Raw genomic sequence first — 19,316 nt, forward strand, 5'->3', positions numbered from 1 at the left:
AGCTACAGTAAAAGACGCACTCTACGAAAGTGCACTCAGTCAGGTTGAGTAGGAGCATAACACGCAGGAATCATTAGCTCCCCTTCTCTTCAAACAGCAGCATATTCAAAAAAAAACAGACTGGTGTAACTTATTGGAACTCATGTTTTTTTTGTTTGTTTTTTATCTCGTGATCGTAGCAGAGTACTTTCCCCTCCACTGATTTAAATATGCATGGGTCATGTCTGCATGTAAGAATGAAACACATGGTCACAGCTTGATGTGTGTCAACATAATCTGAGGTAAAACAGGTGTTCTGTGTCTTGGCCTGTTACAGTCTGAGAACCAATGCCTTAAGAGGGTCAGAGAGGTAAGTCTGAAAGAAACCGTGTAAACTGTGCCACCAGAAGCATAAGGGCCTTAAAGTGTAAACCTCGAGGATTATTCAAAACAAGGAAAATAAAATAAAACACTAAAAGTACTCTACTCAGATTTGAACGTTTACTTTTTTCTTATTTTTTGCAGGGTTTTCAACTTTTTTTTTTTTCTTGTTTTCGCTCAAGTATAATCACAGGTGACTAACTACAGAGGATAACAGGGTCAGGTGAGTACCATGCTACATCAGGTTTAGAGAAGGCTATTGCAGACAATTCTACAACATGTACAACCACATTTTATACGTGTGAGTTACAAATATTTCAAAACATATCACCGAGAAACCAATACATACAGGATGTTGAATATTTAGAGTCATAAAGGACTATCCCTTAGTCAGTAATAGGATTTCATGTTACTCGACTTAAACTGTCCAGTCTTACAGACAAAATCTGAAAAATTGCTATTCAAAAAGTAGCAAATTTGGTCAATGTCTCTTTTCAAATAGTTATAGTGCTTTTAATGGCTTAAGACAGGGGTCTTTTTTTAATCTCACCCAGTGGCAATCTACAGAACTTCAGTGTACATTTTATGACACCATCGCTGCAAAAGTCTTCATGTCAAGTCCAAAAGGTAAAACAACAGCTAATGCTGTCACATATATTTCAAAGGAGTATGCATTATCAAAAACAAATACACATTTATAAATTCTTTTTTTCCCCCTCCCAACTTTTTAGTTCTTGCAGGGAGTTTAGCCGCATGTTTAGCTACATGTTCCTGTTTCCTATCAAGTGATGAGTCTGAGGACAGACCTCCAGGAGCCAGGCTCCTTTCAAAGTCTTCAGGAAGATTCTAGACTCTCCAGTGTGCCGCGAGGGTCATCAGGACTAAATACAAGGAAAGACGGGGCTTAAAACTCCCATTCCAGTGTTTCTTCTCGATTGGCTGCCCTCTCTAGCCTATGGATGATGTTATTGAGGTTGGCCATTTTCTCATTGCGTCTCTGGCTGCTTCTATTGATTTTGGGACTTTGGAAGGGAGGGCTCTGGTTGGGGTCCAGGCTGTGGTTGGTGCTCGTTGAGGGCGGGTTGGGCAGTGAGGGCGATATGGGAGCAGAGGAGGAAGGGACAGGGGAGACTGACATCATGAGGCCAGGTGAGGATGCAGCAGAGGGGGAGTTCAGGGAGACTTCCAGGCTACTGCGGCATGGCTCTGACGAGGCCTTGAAGCTGACTGGGTCGACAGGGGATTTTCCGGCATCTTCCACCTCGTGCCTGGACTGATTGGCTCTTTGTGGTCCGTCCATGGAGACTGAGCCAGGGTAGAACCCTTGAGCTTGGCTGCTCATACCATCTTCGTGCCTGAGTCCCTGGCCGGCCAAGTGGGGCTCACGACAGCCGGCGATGGAGTCCTCTTGCTCGCTTTTAAGCTGCGGGAACTGAACAGCCATAGAAAAACACTGAACCCTTGACTCTTTCACTGAGCTTTCCTTTCCTTGCTCTGCCTCTTCTTCCCTGTCCATTGCCTCCTGTTTGACATGAGGCAGAGCAGTGCTGGCGCTGAGAGGAAGGCTGGAGTGGATGTGTCCTGAGGTCTTCTGCAGCCTCCTCTCCTCTCCGTCAGAGTGGGGGCTCCGCGTCATTGGGGGGGAGTAACTGTGGTGTTCAGGGTCTGTGTCATTGTCTTGCAGACCCTCCATCAGCACCTCCCGTCGCATCCTGGACCTGCAAACAAACACTGCTCATTAGAGGGCAACATACAGGCAGACAAATGAGATGATGACCTTTATGTCAAGGTCAGACTACAAGGTTTCTTTTTATTTCTACTTGTTACAGAGTTAAGTCATTTTAAGGCTAGTTAAGGGTAGTAACTGTCATTGAATTTACAATGAAAAGAGCAAAAGAAACTTAGGGTGAATTCCAATTCCTTGCTTAACCCTCAATCTTTACCTCAATCTCAAAAATGTGCGCTCCCTCTAGTGCAAGTGCTGTCCTGATTCTCAGAAATATTAAGTTGAGGGGCAAGTTTAAGGGCTGTATCGCCCTCAATATTGAGATTTTCCGATACCACCCTTGGAAGGGCTACCCAGAATGCAATGCATGTTTTCACATAAGAAAGATGGCATCGAAAACAGCGAAGCGAGTGCGATACAAATGAAGTATTTTATTTGTTAATAGAGATATAAAAATGATGAAAACCATTGTATTATCTTAGTTTAGGCCCATATTATGGATTACTGACGTCATTGTTGTGTAGCATTTATTTTTATTTTACGATCTTTTGTCAATAGCCGGCCGGTGCGCACACGCGATCGTTTGCTATCGTTTACCCTTAAATAAGTCGTGGTGTGTGGTAACTGTCAGCTGAATATGTCCGTGGTTGTGGTATTTGTATGAGTATCATCTTATAACTAACTGACAACCTAATAACTTGACTGAAATAAAATAATAAATAAATAATCCTGACGTAAATGTGTTCTTCTTCTTCTGTTTTGGAGTTGACAGACTGGACGCAGCTTTCGCGTTATTCTGCCCCCCACAGTCTGAAGACGTATCTGCATTTAAGGGGTGTCCCATTTCTAAGTGACAAAATAACCCTCAACACTTGGTTTTGAGAGCCAGTTAAGAGGGTTAAGATAGGAATTGGAATTGGCCCTTATATTAAAGGTCATAAAGTTCACTTGACTGGCCTGTAGTTGTGGAACCAGTTAATGACGGTGTTGGTTTTGAGGTTGAGTCGAGAGGCCAGCATCTCAATGGTGTTCTGAGACGGGTACGGCTCCAGCAGGTAGGCCCTCCTCAGCGCTTCCTTCTCCTCTGTTCCCAGCACCACCCGGGGCTTCTTCACCTGGCTGAATGGGCACAGGTCCAACGAGACCAAGGACGGACTCACGCACTCGGAGCGGGTGCTGGGTGAGTCGCTGTCTGAGCCGGTGCTCAGCAGCCCATACCGCCTTTTCAGATAGGCTGGAGGGAAGACAGTGATATCTAGTATAAAGAGATTACAAAACAACAACACACACTCAAAGCTGAACTCAAGACATTACTAGTATTTTTATTAGAGGTGGGCAGTTACGTATATTACTGCAGTGCAATCCCCCTGGTGGGCTGCAAAGGTACTGCAGGTGGGCCACAAGCAGTCACAGAAATAACAGTATATAAAAGGAGTAATTCTGCTTCCAACAACCATATAATATTTATAATTACAATTTAATTAACATGTGGTATTTGTAACACCATCACACAATTACATCAGTCCAATCATGAGTCAACAAAGTTTAAGACTGATATACGTTTACTAACTCTGTTCAAGGCAACGTTTTCTAGATTTTTTAAATAAATCAAACGTATAAATTTACAGTTAAGTTTTGCAGCAATCTTATGTTCTGTTTAGCCTGTTTGTGAAATTAATACTATACATGTTAAGGTTTTGGTGGGCCAAAAATGAATAAAATAAACTATAATGCCCTTGATATAAGCAAAAAGTGTCGGAAAAATATTACTTTTTCAAGGAGAAAATTATTATTTGTGCCCACCTTTCTTCTCCATCTTCTTCATGGCCCTCAGCTTGTCAACATTGTGAGGATCATTGAGCCACAGCTGCATGCGGACAAACGGTTCCCTGCCTTTCAGGCTGAGTTTGTGCCAGGGTTTGGGCCTGGAAAGCAGGTCTGACACCGAACCTTGCGTCAGACCCAGGACTGTTTCCCCGAACAGACGTTGGCCTGTGATGACACAAAAACACAGTCAGTGACAGACTTACTATGGTTGCATCTGTGAGCAGCTTAGTCCCACAGTTGCTAGTTTTCCGTCTAATTTTCAAAAATGCTGTTTCCCACAAATGCTTTGAAGCTAAAAATAGGAATGGAATTATATGTGTATGTGTATATATATATATATATATATATATATATATATATATATATATATATACATATACATATACATATACATATATATATAAATATATATATGTATATATATATACATATATATATATACTTTTTCCAGTGCAGTGAAATAAGGAAGCTGGTGTGATCCAGTTCCAGTCACATGATTTCTGAACATCACCCTTTATTCACTGAATCTCACCTGTATGCAATATTTAAATTTTTCCTTTTTTCCTAAATTTTCAATTACGTTTTTAATATGCAAATCTAAAATGAGCATAAAAACTGTAAAGTGCAATGTCATACAAACCTAGGTTGTTGTCTGTTAGCACCTCCTTGACCTTTTTTGTGATGGCAAATGTGTCCAGTTCAGAAGACATGGCCACCAGCTCCTGGATACCCAGAGGGTTTGTGGGCTGATGCAGAGCTATGAGGCTGGGAGTAGATTTCCCTCCATCTGCGTGGGGGGTAAGGCCCAGGCTGAGGCTCTCAGGCTGCTGGTTCTCTTTGCTGCTCTCCAGGGAGAGGCAGACAGGCTCAACCAATGGACGAGGGTGGCTCTCTGCTGGACTAGAGGGTGGGGAGGGTGAGGAGTGGGCCGTCACTGGGCTTTTATCTGGAGGAGGGAAACAGCACAGAAAAACAGTAAGCCCTAGATACATCCATTACAGTGTGGATGTGTACAATTTCACTTCTTCAAATGTAGTATTTTTGTTATTCAAAATTGGCTTCATAAACTTTTGTTAACCCCGTCGGCCCGACACTGCCCAATGCTCCCTCAGTTAGGTCTGATAGCACTGCTTGACAAACACTTGCTTTTGACTTTCAGCTGCAGGACTATGCACACAAATAGTTTTAACATTATGTCTGTTTCTGAGGCAAAATAATAACATAAAAAAAAGAATCATGCCTTGTAGCTATGAAATTACCATTTTTAACTGTCTTAAATCTTAAAAACCAACACATTTTTGACTCGACTATCTTTCTCGTATCCTGATCATGAACTAATAAAGGATTTTTAAACTTTACAAGATTTTGTGACCCAGTGCAGCATTCTCCTTTCTTTTTCGGAATTGCTGTTTAATATGTTGTATGCATCTTCTCTCAGCATGAAGATGAGAGCATGTTACACATTGCAGGCTTACCCTGAGCATGGCCCTGGTTTGGGGGTTGGCTAAGGCTCTGGCCGAGCTGGTCCAGTAACCACAGCTGCATACGGATGAAGGGCTCCCTGCCCTTCTGGGTCAGCTTGCTCCAGGGTTTAGGCCGTGACAGCATGTCACTCACACTGCCCTGAGAAAGACCCAGAACCTGTGCCGCACCACAACAACGGGTTGATATATTGTGAGTAAACAAGGCAAATTATCAGTATTCATGAGAATAATTGTATACATTAAACTTAACTATTATTATTATTATTATAACTGATTGTACATGACTTGATCCAACAATGACTTGATACACTTTCTGAAAACAACCACTAGAGGGAAGCAGTACACCACAAATGTTTATGTTGGCTCTCATTACACACGTCTTAATAAACTTGCAGATAAAAAGAAAATCCATACGCTGATCATTTTAACAGCAACATCATAAATGATTGATGGGGATATTATTCACTGAGAATTTAAGCATGGTGATAAATCAACAAAAAATACAATGTCTATTTTTTCTTTTATCTTTTTTTGAACAAAGACAAAGTTGGATACTTTAAAAAATGAACTGCACCACTTGAACTAATTATGTTTTTGGCCTGTGGGAGGAAACCGGAGAATCCCACGCACACACAGGGAGAACATGCTAGTCATCTGCCTACACATCGTGCCAAACCAGCATGAACGGGAGAGGAAGTAGGAAAATGAAACAGCCAGTTTACATTTTCAGAATAAAACATCCTCTGTTGACACCACATCGTATTTCACTTAACTACATCATAGAAAGAATCCTTGCAAGCTCAGCATGCTCCTGTTTATTCGGTCGGTAGAAATACTGCTCCGTTTGTTGTGTTTATAGCATTTAGAGTGTATATCCATGTGTGCAGAAGCGTGTGGACGTGAGACGAAAGCAGTGGAAATTGGCGGAGATGTGGATCAGAGCGCAGCGTGTACATTCTTTAACCAGTATATTAACCTGGCAACAATAAATACTGTTTTCTTATTGGCTGACAGGTTGCTAATTTAAGACAGCTGTATGAATGAACCACGCAGAGCAATCTGGCTTCGCATCATCGATTCATAGATTACTAATTTATGTGCAGTGACTTTTATCACTTATCAGTGTGAGAAATGTCATGTGTGGTGCGTGAGCGTGAACTCATTGAAATGCGTGTGACTTGAGAGCTCTGCTCACTAAAACCACAATGTCCAAACTAAAACATCTTTTGGGTTTTGATGATAACTGATGGTTGCACTGGTTTCCCAACACACCTGGAAGGGAGGTGTGAGGTGAGGGCTATCCAGCAGCAACATGAACATTAAATGTTGCTAAATATTACACACTGTACCTTTAAAAATGTGCAAAATGAATGCTCCAAGCAGCATTGTGCGGGCCCTCGCAGCTGCTGTGCCGCTAGCAGTAGGCGCTATGCTCTTGACTTAGTGCTGATGATTGTGTCTCATGTCATGTATGAACTATCAAGCTGATGAGTCAATGTACAGCGATGTTACGACGCACTTCCTGTATCATGGCCATAGCCTAATCCTTTTGAATCTGAAAGACCTATTGATATCTTCTCATCTTTGGTGTGTCTAGTACAAATTGACTTTTTTTTATGTTGGTACGATTAGCGACGAGTTCATTCATTTTTACGAAACGTGCAACTCACAAAGATGGATGTCAAATTCAAAATAGACGACTTCCTGTTGAGTTGAGGCCATTAGCCTTTTTTGTTCATCATGGGCTGTGACGTTTCCACCAAGTTTCATGAAATTTGGTAAAACTTGTCCTACTGGGTTTCACTTTTGGGGGCACTACTGAGCTATTTTATAACCTTCATTTCTAACATTTTATGTTCAGTTTCAGTTATGATTTGCATGCCAATTTTTGTCTATTATCACCCATATTTATAGCCTCAAAAAAAAAACGCTTTCGGAAAAAAAAAAAAAAAAATTCCAGGACTGTTGCACCACTGTGTGAGTGCTTAGGTCCATCATTACTATTGTTATTATTACATTAACAGCAGAAGAGGTGGGAAATGATGGGATACATAATAATGGTTCAAGGAGCCAATCAACTTTCCATGTGAATAGTTTGAGTGTATTTTTACAATAGTTACCTGAAGTAAATGTGGGTCGTCTGATATTTCATGTTGTCTTAAGATCTTAAATCACATGTGGGATTATATGTGGAAATATAAAGTAGCTGATTCTCAAACTGCACAACATACCAAAAAATCATCTTTGCTGTTATAAACATGTACAATATCTCAGGACAGATGCAGAGGAAACCTTTCTGTGTAGGTGATGTGAGTGTTTTTAATACTCAGTTTAATTTAAGGTCTATAATACAGATGTTGTCAAAGTGTGCATGCATGTGCAGTATGCATGAAGAGATAATAGCAACATCTGACCTTTTCACCAAAGATCCTCTGACAGATGCCATTCTTTGCCAGCTTCTCCTTCACCTGCCGGGTCAGTTCAATGGTGTCCACTTCTCGATACATGTACATCTCATACTGCTCTGGAGTCAGTGGCGGGACGGTGGGCTTGAGGGCACGAGGGATGTACGCCGGGTAGTAGGACAGGCGTCCTGTGCCGGGTCCTGGAGACTCGCCACTTACCGATGTGTCCGACTCCACCTTTACCTCCACCGGCCTGCTGAGCACCAGCTCCTCCTCAGCGGCAGAGGCCTCCTCACTGTTGGGGAGACACTCTCCGTTCTCCAGTCGAGGCCATGGCCGGGGCAACGCAGAGGGTCCAGAGGAGGAGGAAGACAAGGAGGGAGAGACTGAGTTGAAGGGTCGAGAGCTGCCTCCGATACTGAGCCCCAGCGAGCTCCGCTCATGTGACCAGTGCTGATCGAAGTAGGTGCCCGCTTCTCCGATCTCCGACTTGACTTTACGAATGATGTTCTGGACAAAAGCGGCTGGGGAGAGCACGCTGAGAGGTGTTTGCGGGCTGCTGATGGTGTTAGCCAGACACATGGTAACGCAGCCCCCTTCCTCCTGTTTGATGGAGATTGGTAAAGACAGGCTCCTGGAGCGCTCCGGAGGTCCTAGATGTTCCATTTGTGCTCCTGAACTGGCAGTGGAAGCTCTCCCACAGGCCTCCATCTCCATCAGGGCCTGCTGCTGGGCCTCCATCTCCCTCCTGGCCTGTTCTAGAATGCTCTTTATGGTTTCATCTGAGCTGCTGCCTGCTCCATTACTGCTTCTGCCTGATGAGCTGTTCAGAGATGACTTGCAATCACCTGAACAAGAAAAAGCCACAAATGAATAATAGATAAACAACTCAAAAATCACTTTTCCCCTTGATTTCCATTTAATTACTAAGCCCTATTTCCAGAAAAGTTCAGACACTATAACATTGCAATAAAAACTCAAATCTGTCATTGCTTGAATTACTCTAACCTTTTATTTACCTTATAAAAGTACAAAGAAAAGATTTTCACTAAGACACTTAATTACATTTTGCAAAAATATGTACGGTTGCAAAATTGGGACAGTAAGACTACAAACATTATACTAGAAACACTTTCTTGGAGGTTGTCCCTCGATACTGAGCGAATGAGAATCAAAAGAGCATCCATCAAAAGCTTAGTCTTTGCAGGCAAGAAATGGGTCGTGCTTCTCCATTTTTGTAACAATCTTCGTGAGACAATTGTCAGTCAGTACAAAATTATAAAGTGTTTAGGTTTGTCAACATCGGCAGTAGAGCTGAAACGATTAATCGATTATAAATCGATTACTAAATTAATCGCCAACATTTTGATAATCGATTAATCAGTTTGAAGCTTTTTTCATGATTAAAACAAGATTTCTGATTGTTTCAGCTTCTTAGATGTGAATATTTTCTTAGTCTTTGCTCCACATAACAAAGAAATCATTAAAACTGAATCATTTTGGTTTGTGGAAAAACAAGACATTTCCAGCTTTGACAAACACTGATCAATGTTTTTTTTAACATTTTATGGACCACCGATTAATCGAGAAAATATTCGACAGATTAATCGATTACGAAAATAATGGTTAGTTGCAGCTCTCATCGGCAGTGAGTTATATCATGAAAACATTCAAGAAATCAGATAATTGTCTGTCCGTCCTGTTGCTAAACGTGCATGGTGGCTTAGATTTTTCCTCTATGCAAACCTTTTTTCTGAGGGTGTTGTTAAATGTTTGAGTGAATTAACGAATTCTATATTTTAGTAATAATAACTTTTGTAGCAGGTGAGCAAATGTATGATAAAAATATTAATTACCATTGTTAATTTAAAAATAAATCACTTAGCATGTCTTTCAGCTACGACTTATGACTTGCAGCTCCAGCCTCACCTCCCCTCTGGGACTGGATCTCCTTCTTGGCCTGCTCCAGGATATTCCTTATGGCGTCGTCTGACCCAGTTTCAGGAGTTCGGATGCGCGGAGTGATGCTCCCTGCCACAGAGGGTAACAGAAAGAGATCGAGACAGAGGGAGGGGAGAGAGGAGGAGGGGGTGAGTGGGATGGTTGATCAGAGAGCAGTTCCAAAGCTTTGCTTTTGACTGGTAGATCAATGGCTGCCTTTGAGCGCGTGCTGTCTGAGGTTGCAGTATACGGGAAGCTCAACTTTCAAACGCTGTGAATCTAGGGAGAAAACAAAGTTTAAAAGTAACATGGCAGAGGAAGCCGTGAAGAAGTCACGGATGAGGTCCAAGAAGATTAGACGATTCAAACGTACACAGGTCCATGAGCAATTCTCAAAAGACCCTTTCAAAAACTACATGGTTCTTGTAAGGGTAGTTTAGGTCATCACCTCGTCTACCAGGTTATCTAAAACCTTACTGAAAACACAAAACAAGGCTGAATGATGAAGTTCATCTATATAACCCCCAGATTTTATTTAATAAATGCAAATATTCATGTTTTGACTCCATTTCCTAAAACAGCAGGGTGCTGTACTGCAAGAAAATAACACATACTGGATGTTCTTAAAGAAAATGATTAAATGCATCATGACATCTACATCTAAAACTTTCTATGTTACAAACGGCAAGTAGTTATTTAAGGATTCACAGATATAGACATATATACAGGATGTTTGGTAAAGAGTGCAACGTGCATTTTTTTCAGTACGTGTTTCATACATACATAAGAACATTTTATTACCCTTAAAGATCTTGGAAGCCCAAAATGACAAAAACAGCAATTTTGAGGATTAATATATGACACAAACAAAGATGAATGACATTGTTTCTGGCATGTAAAAGTCATCGTCGTTCCCTGATACTAAGTTAGTAGTTTATGAAATATGTTGAAGAAGGCATCTTGTTTTAAATTCAAAGTGTAAAGTTATTTGATTGCTCGTGTTACTTCCTTGTTGGTATCTTCTGTGATGATGTACATGATTGTGTTTCAAACTATAAGTAATATTATAAGGGTTATAAGGTAAAGACTATAAGTCACTGTTGCCATTTCCACTCACCTCTCTGGCGGACCTGGATGGTCCTAAGTGCTAGGATGTTCTGTTCATCAGAGAGGAACTGCTTCATCTTAATAAAAGGCTCTTTTCCTTTCACCGTCAGCTTCCTCCAGGGTTTGGGTCTTGCTAGGATCTCACTGACCGAGCCCTGAGAGAGGCCCAGCACATAGTGGCCAAACACACGCTGGCCAATGTTATGCTTGAGCAGCTGCTCCTTCACCTGGAAGGCAATCTCGGCCGTGTCCAGCTGGTCATCGTCTCCTGCAGTTGAGCTACCACTTTCTGACTGGTCGCTGGGCAAACCTGCGTCACTGTTGCCTGCTGCCGCAGATGCTTGGGTCGCTGACATGAGGGCAGCTTTGGCTGCGTAGAGGGCCGTGGGAAAAGCCATGAGGCTCTCCTTTTTAAAGTGTGGGGAAAGGAGCTGCTTGTGAAGGATGTGGTCCCCTGAGTGTCGGTCCAAGGAGCATGGCGACACGGAGAATGGACGCAGGAGGTCATGGCTGGAGGAGGAACCATCCAGGGTGGGGAGGCCAGGGCTGGTGGAGCCACGGCCATCCACCTGAGAGGAGGACGAGTGGGAGCCAGGTGGTCTGCCTCTCTCCCTTCCTGCATCATCCGACTGATCATCATCTGGTGACAGAAAGCACGCCCTCATAGTAACTCACAGGTTTAGTGACTTATTGTAAGTTACGTTGACAGGGGAATATGCCATTTATTTCCTCATATGATTGAGGCCTGAAACTGATCCGACAATCTGATCTGAATCCATGTGATTTTTCCTGCTTAACCCTTCAAGGGTCGTATTGAATTTGAGCCACATGGGAGGAAATGATCAGATGTGGGTCACTTGCTCCATGCAGTGTGCAATTCAGCCGAAGAATCTGAGCTTTTTGGGAAACCCTTGTGTGATTCTGCATTTTTGAAAAGTGTCAGCTCACAACTTGGCTGTAGCTTTACTGCTGCTTTAGCAATGCTAAAGGTAATCAGCTATGCTATGCTATGCTATGCTATGCTATGCTAACAGGCCTAATGCCACTTGGTAATTGTGCACTGAGCAATTGTTTCTGAACTTTTAATTCTGGAAACCTATTAAAATTCCTTATGCCTTGCATTAAATAGGTCATGTTTCTTTTTAAGAGCCCAATTGGATGGTGAGCTAAAGGAAGAACTTTAAAGAAAAGAGAAAAAAAGAAGCAACTACCAACTGAGTAAAGGCATCAAGCCTGATTTCCACATACAGAGATTTGGGTTGGGTTGTTTTCTTATTTATTTATTGATTTACTTATTTATTTATTTCTATTACAGAATGAAAGACTTAGGCTACCAATAATGTGCATATTGTATATTGTGGATTGCACAATTGAATCAGAATTGAAATTGAAATTGAAATTGATTTAGTGTTTGTCACATCTACGCAAAGAGAGTTCTTGCTGGCAAATTACTTCAAAACAAGCTGTGTTGAAATAACTTTTTTTTAATTTTTTTTTTTATCAAAGAATCCATTTTTATCTTTCATTTGTGTATTGGTCTAGACTTTACCACAGTCAGAAAGCTATGTGACAAAACTCATAAACTCTTAAAACTGCACAACTTTGAAACATAAAGTATTTAAACCAGAAGAGATGCAGACAGAAAATGAAACATGAGCGATATTTGTTTTACCATTGTTGTGCAAAATTCGAGCCTTCTCCATCAGGTACTTGTGAGATGGAAGAAATGCCTCTTTATCCAGTAAAAGAGCCTCTGCAGCCTTGGCAGACTCCTATGCACACAAACGCACACAAAAGCTATTAATCGTCATTAATGGATTACAGTAGCTTTAGATATGATTATAATTGTTGTTGTTTTGGAAGAAAAGGAAACAAAATGTTGCAGGGGCATGTATACCTGAGACGAGCTGCCATTTGCTGAGGCCAGCTTCATCACCCTTAGGATACTATGGACAAAAACAAAACAAGCAGACAGACTCAAGGCTTTAGAATTTAAATTCACATCATTATGAATGAATTTCACATTCTATGTGCCCCAAATTATTCACCTGAGTTCAGTTTTAATCTCTTCATAATCAATCTGGGATTGCAGTTTAGCTTCTAATCTCTGAAACGGAAAAAAACAAGAAACATTCAGCATTAATTGTCAGAGCCACTGAGGGCTGAGTGATTGCTCGTCACATTCTCTCACTTGTCATGTGTCACAGCCTCTCACCTCAATAGCTTCTGTCTTGTACGCCAACTGGCGCTCCAGCTCCAGGATCTGATTGGCCGACGTCTCCTGAACTTCCTGCAGTGTGAACTGCAGCCGCTGAATGTTCTCAAGGAGCCGGAGGATTTCGCGATCTTTAGCCAGCAAGGCGGCCTCCAACTGTGATGGTAACACCTCACCCTTCGCATTCTTCTCCTGACACAGTGAGAAGTGAAGAGAGAAGTGAGGGGAGTGAGGAGGTGAGAGAATGTTTGAGGACAGCCAGTGAATCACAGTGCTGATGTTATTCAGGCAGATGGGAAGTGAGAGATTTTAACTTTAGCAAAGATGATAAGGTAACACTATTTTAATTAATGTCAATGGATCTGATAATGACCTATCTGATACAATCCTTCCAAACCAATTAAAAACTCTATGACACCTCTCTTCACAGGTTTGTCTGCCCAAGTTAAGATGTGGCGACTACAATTCCATGATTCCAATTCTCAAGCTGTGGGGGGCGCTACTGGTTGTTCTTTGGAACATGGAGCAGGTGGAACTAATGTTTTGGCGTTGGAGCACCCCGAACCCATTTTAGGGACGTACAACAAACAAATCCACTGCCATGGTAATGTCGAGACAAAGAGTGTAGGTTTGAGAGTGGAAAAGTGTCTTACTGGGGCAAAAAGAAAAAAACATACGTTTCCAAAACTAGCAAGTCATTGTCAACTGATATGAATGATGACTCACCACCAAAATCCAAGAGGAGAAAATATGATATGACGTATCTGAGTGAATCGTAACATTGAGTATCTCAGTCTTGGATTCATGGCGAATGTGGTAGGAGATGAAGAAAGACCTCTCGGTGCTGTCTCTCAGTGTAGAAACACACTTAGAGACTGTACACTACAGTCACATCAGAAGACACTCAAGTTTTTCAAGAATACACTTTTTGAACACCAAAAGCAGGAAAATAGGGCCTGGATTTTTTATTCCTCCAAAGGGGGGCCCAACAGAAAAAGTTTGAGAACCACTGAGTTAATTGGGAATTCTAAACTGACCATAGGTGTGAGTGTGTGAATGAATGTTTTTTGTATCCATATGTTATCCCTGTAATGGACTGGATGAATGATCTATGGCCTCTGCCAATCTCTGCCATGTAACCGCATGAGATCTGATCTGGCTCCCTCTGCTGTTAATTCGAACGCATGCTAATGTCATAACAAAATTAAATGAAAGCATCTGACTGTACAGTAGTGTCCACTGTCATTGTGTTTGTGTTTTGTGTGTTCATCTGTATGTGCCTGTCTGCATGAGTGACAGGAACAGAGAGAAACAAAAAAACAGTCAGGAGACACTTGGGTGACTCTACTCACGCTGCTGCAACATGAAATTGTGAAGATCAAAGGTTAATACTGTGAATTAGTGTATGAGTGCTGAATAGGGTAAACTATACTGCAGGGGGGGTCAGAGGATGTTCACTGAGTGCTCTCTAATCCATCCTGAGGACAGGTTGTGTACATGCACAGGAATGCAGCCACATGTCCTCAAACCACCTCCAAATGAGGGTCGTGTGATCAGACCGAAGGAGGCAAGTATTACACACAGGACACCACATCATCCTTACCCTGCTTGAGCCCTCTGTTGGATGGCAGGTCCCTGTGCTGGCACTCTGGCTGCTGGCTAACTGCTCCTTTAGCCTCTCCACTTCCCTCTGAGCCATTTCCGCTCTCTGTGCACAAAAAAAGGTATCACAGTGCTACAATTTCCAAACACCAGCTACATCAATTGGCTAATGAGATGATCAAGGTGAGAGCTTATACTGTACATTAATCAAAGGAGGCGCCTGTGCTCTGAAAATTTAGAGCTGAGCAAAAAAAAACAAACAGCGCAGACAAGCACAGCCGCCGGTTTATTCTGCTGAGGGTGCTGCTTAGTCGGCCCACTTTATTCCCAAAAACTGTTTACCTGCTCTGTCACACCCAGTCTGCTAATTAATGATTCGTTTTTAGGACATTTATCTAGGAGCTGCTGGCAGACATCAGCAGAGTGAGGAAAAGAGAGGGAAAAGCAGAGGGGAGAAGAAAGGAGCAGAGGAGAAGAGGTATCACCAGGATAGGAAGCAATCAAGGCAATGAGATAACTAAGAACCCCGGCGTTCGACGCTCCAGCATCAATCGCGCACGGTAGCCTCCTGTTCTCTGCTGAGTGGAGCCATGCTGCCACAGTGTGCCCACCGACAGAGGATCAAGTTTATACTCACTAATCACACACTCATTGGAGGGAGGTGTGAGGGGGAGGAAGCGGGAAGAAGAGGAGGGTGCACAGGACGGAGAGAGTCTAATTAAAGCCAAGGCTTGATTACAGGAGTGATTACCTCAGCGAAGGAGAATCTCAATCAGAGAGAGGTGTAGGGGGTGACTGTACTCACCTGGTTTGTTTTCTCCAGATTTGCCATGATGGCGTCGACCTCCACTGCCCTGGAACACACACACACACACACAGACACAGACACAGACACAGGGTTCGTGAGAGGAAACACTCACTACTCTCCAGTGACCAACACACATACACACAGGTCCATTACTGCTGCTGCACATCTCCTTAATTACATCATTCATCCTAAAATGAAGTTCAAACACGACCGCCACTTTAATGGCGTACAGTACACTCTGAGACACATGGCCATTTTTATTTTCTCAATGTATAGTGTGTGTCAGGAAGTGTTGAAGTAAAGCAGTCAGCTGTGAAGACACATGACGTATGCTACCAAATGTAAGAAGAGAAAGAAATAACAAAAAATGTCCAATATTTGGTTGGTAACAGACATTGTAGCTCTACAGCAGCTGTTTTTTGTTGTTGTTTGGGCTGTACTGCTCCGTGCACAGCTGTTATTTTAACGTTGCCACTATATATGTAATATGTATATAATTAGAACATGCTTGGTCACTACATTGTAACACTAAAATAAACGTACATTTGAGAGGGGAAAAAAGGTTTTTTTAAGTTTTAAAACTATGTAAAATAAAAATAAAAATAAATCCATTGTATAATTTTTAAAAGATTAAATTAAAATCACAAAATTTGCTCAACAGCAGGATGACGTTGGATCATGGGTACATTTTCCACTTTCAGATTTGTTTCTGGTCAGACATGTCATCGTTTTAAAGCAGGGTTTCTCAATCCTGCTCCTGGGGACCGACTACCCTACGTGTTTAACATGTTTCCCTGCTCTAACACAGCTGATTCAATGGGTTAGGGTTAGGGTTCAATGGGTTTCCAGGGCTAGGATTGAGAAGACCTGTCTTAAAAGGTCCTGTGTATAAGAATTAGTGACATCTAATTACGGCTTTAGAAACATTACAGCAGAACATGGCAACCATTACAAAGTCAAGTTGTCACATTAGCAAAGTAATTTTGCTTAAATATATCACACCTTAATTTAAAAATTAGCAGTAAATACTAAACACTAGCTCATCATCGCAAGACTTCACCACCACCCGTTTCTTCCTAACCCCCTGGGACCTCTTCATAGAACCCTTGTGGTCCCTAAACCTGTTATCAATTGCTATTGAAACATTGTTCAAACTACTACAATATTATATAGATGATGTCTTCATGTCACTGACAGATAGACCGGTAGAGGGTTGAACTGTAAATGTGATGCAAATGAGTAAGTGAGAATCGTTCAGAAACTTTAAATTTGACTAGTTTGAGGAGTTTCTATTTTCAAATGTGTTGGACATAAACAAAATACACTTTCTTAATCTGTAAATAATGAATAATTAGTTGACCATCATGTGTTTGCCCTGTCCACAATGTGAGCCCACCTTTCACCCTGAGTCAACTTGGAGTTGCTCATGTGGAGGATAAAGCCATAGACAATGGATGAATATTCCATTTCTGCCATTAAAACCCCACCTCGACATTGCACACTGGCCCTTTGAGACCAGTTAATCCATAACACGTTGACATGTCAGGTATACTGTTAGTTGATTCTACCACATTTACTGTATATTAATCACAGTAGACTAATATTACAGTAAGTACAGCTCCATAAATGACCACAGTTGAATTAACACCTGTAGTTCGAAATATGGTCATCTGTAATAAGAAACAACAAGAGACGAGAGTTCACTAAAGCACTAAAACCATTTTGTTCTGATATATGTTAAAGTTTTATTCATTATCTTTAATAAATAATAAAATGTGTATTCATTTGGCCCCTGAAGTACTTCAGAACCATGTGGCATGATCTCCGGGTCTTTATTTGTAGCCGTGTTCATTCACTATTTGGGACCCAAAGAAAAGCACACTGTATGCTCACACTGATTTGTTTCCTCAGACATCTTCTGAGGTTGAACTCCTACTTTACTTCCCTCCAAAGATCTAATAATTAGAGTCGTCTAATTTAAACAGAGACTCAGCAGGATTATTCATGAGGTTTGTTTGAAGTTCAACAGTTTCATTTTGCACACATGGGACCAGGTTTTCAAAAGGTAGATATGGATACGGAATTAACGAGGATGCTGTGATTGATTTACATATGCACGCAGATTCAGGACACAGTAGTCTTTTAAACCAAAGGAACAAAAATGTTCAATGGAGATATCACTTATAAATCACACATATATCACATTATTTTGCCCAAATTCACATTAAACCGAGCCGAGCAATCACTGACTTTCACGTTTACACCAGACTGTACAAATTGTCTCTGTGTGATTAGCCTTAAAGCGGCAGTACGTAACTTTTGGTGGATTTTTGTCATTGTTGATGTTATTTCTCTGCCTCTGTTCGGTATTGTATGCCGCATCATCCGATGACAGTCTCTGTCGAGCAATTTACTTTGCTCTGACATGAAAATATGTCAACTTTGTGGAATGTAGTACTTTCAGCATGTCCTTTGATAATTGGGACAAAAAAGTCAGTTAAAGTGGCGTTTGTTTACTCTGACATAAACTCTGAATCTGTATCATCCATATGAAGCTCCTGAATCAGCTGATGCGGATGAGGATGCACACAAACATGGTGGCCCAAAGTATTCCATGTGATCCATTTGTTTGTCTTTGTCTCAATTGTTTTCCCCTCAGTTTAAGGCTTTAACCCTCTTATGACCATCATGATATTCAGTGAGTGAAAATGGTGAGAGTACAACAGACAAACAGCTTATTCGCAATGTCCTTTCGGGCTGCTGTAGAAACATAACAGCAGATAACTTTCACTTTGAATTTCGAGGAGTCAAGGAGTTACAGTAATGAGAAGTGTGCATGCCAAATCCTGTCGGCGATGACATGGATATTGTATCAGAAAGGTTAATTACTTCACTGTGACTGCAGCAACTTCAGACATTTCTGCAGCTCCCAGGTTTTGGTTGCAGAGTAAACGGACGTTTGCAGCTTGTGAATGGACCCTGACTCAGCACCGTGTGAACTAATTTTTACAATGGCTTGCAGCAAACAGATTTTGTTAACATTCAAAAGTTACACACTCCTAATATTTCTACAGTGATTTGTGGAATCAGTCAGACTCAGACTAAAAGGATTTGTGTCAGTGTAGTGTGTCGCAGCCCTGGTTTCAGAGGGTCTTGCTTGTGGCCCCATCCTATCAATAAGGCCAGGATATATGGCGCCCCGCTGACAGCAAACACTAACAGGTGTCACGTCCACTTTTAATGAACTTGTGTGCTACGGAAAATGTTTTGTATTGATTACCTGCTGGGCTACTCAAGCCAAAGCAGACAAATAGTCTTTCTTATCAACATTGAGGAAACGGTCAGTGAGAGTAATTGAGAGGAGCCCGGTGTTCAGAGGCTCAGGGTCAGGGACGGACAACTGCAGCTGGAGCTCTGGGGTCAGTGGTGCTACTGTCAAGCCCACAGACAAATGTGACCACAACAGTACACATGCACAGTAAATGACAAACTACATAGCAGAGATGCTCTTTCAAAACGGCTGCTGCACATGAAAGGTAAGCCCAAACTGAAAAAGGTATCCAACCCGACAAAATGGATGGCAGTGGGTCTAGAACCATCAGTGGATTAAGCCTGGGAGGAAAATCCATTAGCAGCGGCTGACTGTACTCTGGAGCACAACCCAAACAAAAGAGTGTTTGCTTTGAATGTCTATCGACATCCTTCATACAAGCTCAGATTCATTTCAGGCGTGCGGTGGATACATTGCGCTCAAAGACCAGGACAAGGTAGAGTGTTTTCTGAAGCAATCTTTAAATGGAGCAATTCTTCTTGAGGGCTGTCAAGGCCCAGCTGCCAGTGA

The 19,316-nt window shown here is 41.8% G+C and overlaps 1 protein-coding gene across 1 annotated transcript in view; it reads right to left on the reverse strand.

Moving 5' to 3' along the window:
* Positions 1–1,264: 1,264 nt before the first annotated feature.
* The window catches only part of cux2b (cut-like homeobox 2b), a gene marked incomplete at both ends in the record, with an annotated part of 121,975 nt that continues 103,923 nt past the window's right edge, over positions 1,265–19,316 (reverse strand). Inside the window, 14 exons of the mRNA XM_083886091.1 lie at positions 1,265–2,078; positions 3,035–3,341; positions 3,890–4,078; positions 4,554–4,859; positions 5,389–5,554; positions 7,812–8,650; positions 9,732–9,833; positions 10,861–11,490; positions 12,523–12,622; positions 12,748–12,796; positions 12,899–12,957; positions 13,066–13,257; positions 14,669–14,773; positions 15,473–15,521. Coding sequence (XP_083742217.1) covers positions 1,265–2,078; positions 3,035–3,341; positions 3,890–4,078; positions 4,554–4,859; positions 5,389–5,554; positions 7,812–8,650; positions 9,732–9,833; positions 10,861–11,490; positions 12,523–12,622; positions 12,748–12,796; positions 12,899–12,957; positions 13,066–13,257; positions 14,669–14,773; positions 15,473–15,521 — 3,907 coding nt within the window. The remainder of the gene's footprint in view (positions 2,079–3,034; positions 3,342–3,889; positions 4,079–4,553; positions 4,860–5,388; positions 5,555–7,811; positions 8,651–9,731; positions 9,834–10,860; positions 11,491–12,522; positions 12,623–12,747; positions 12,797–12,898; positions 12,958–13,065; positions 13,258–14,668; positions 14,774–15,472; positions 15,522–19,316) is intronic.

The sequence above is a fragment of the Microchirus variegatus genome, assembly GCF_963457635.1.
Source record: "Microchirus variegatus genome assembly, chromosome: 3".
Classification (NCBI taxonomy): domain Eukaryota; kingdom Metazoa; phylum Chordata; class Actinopteri; order Pleuronectiformes; family Soleidae; genus Microchirus; species Microchirus variegatus.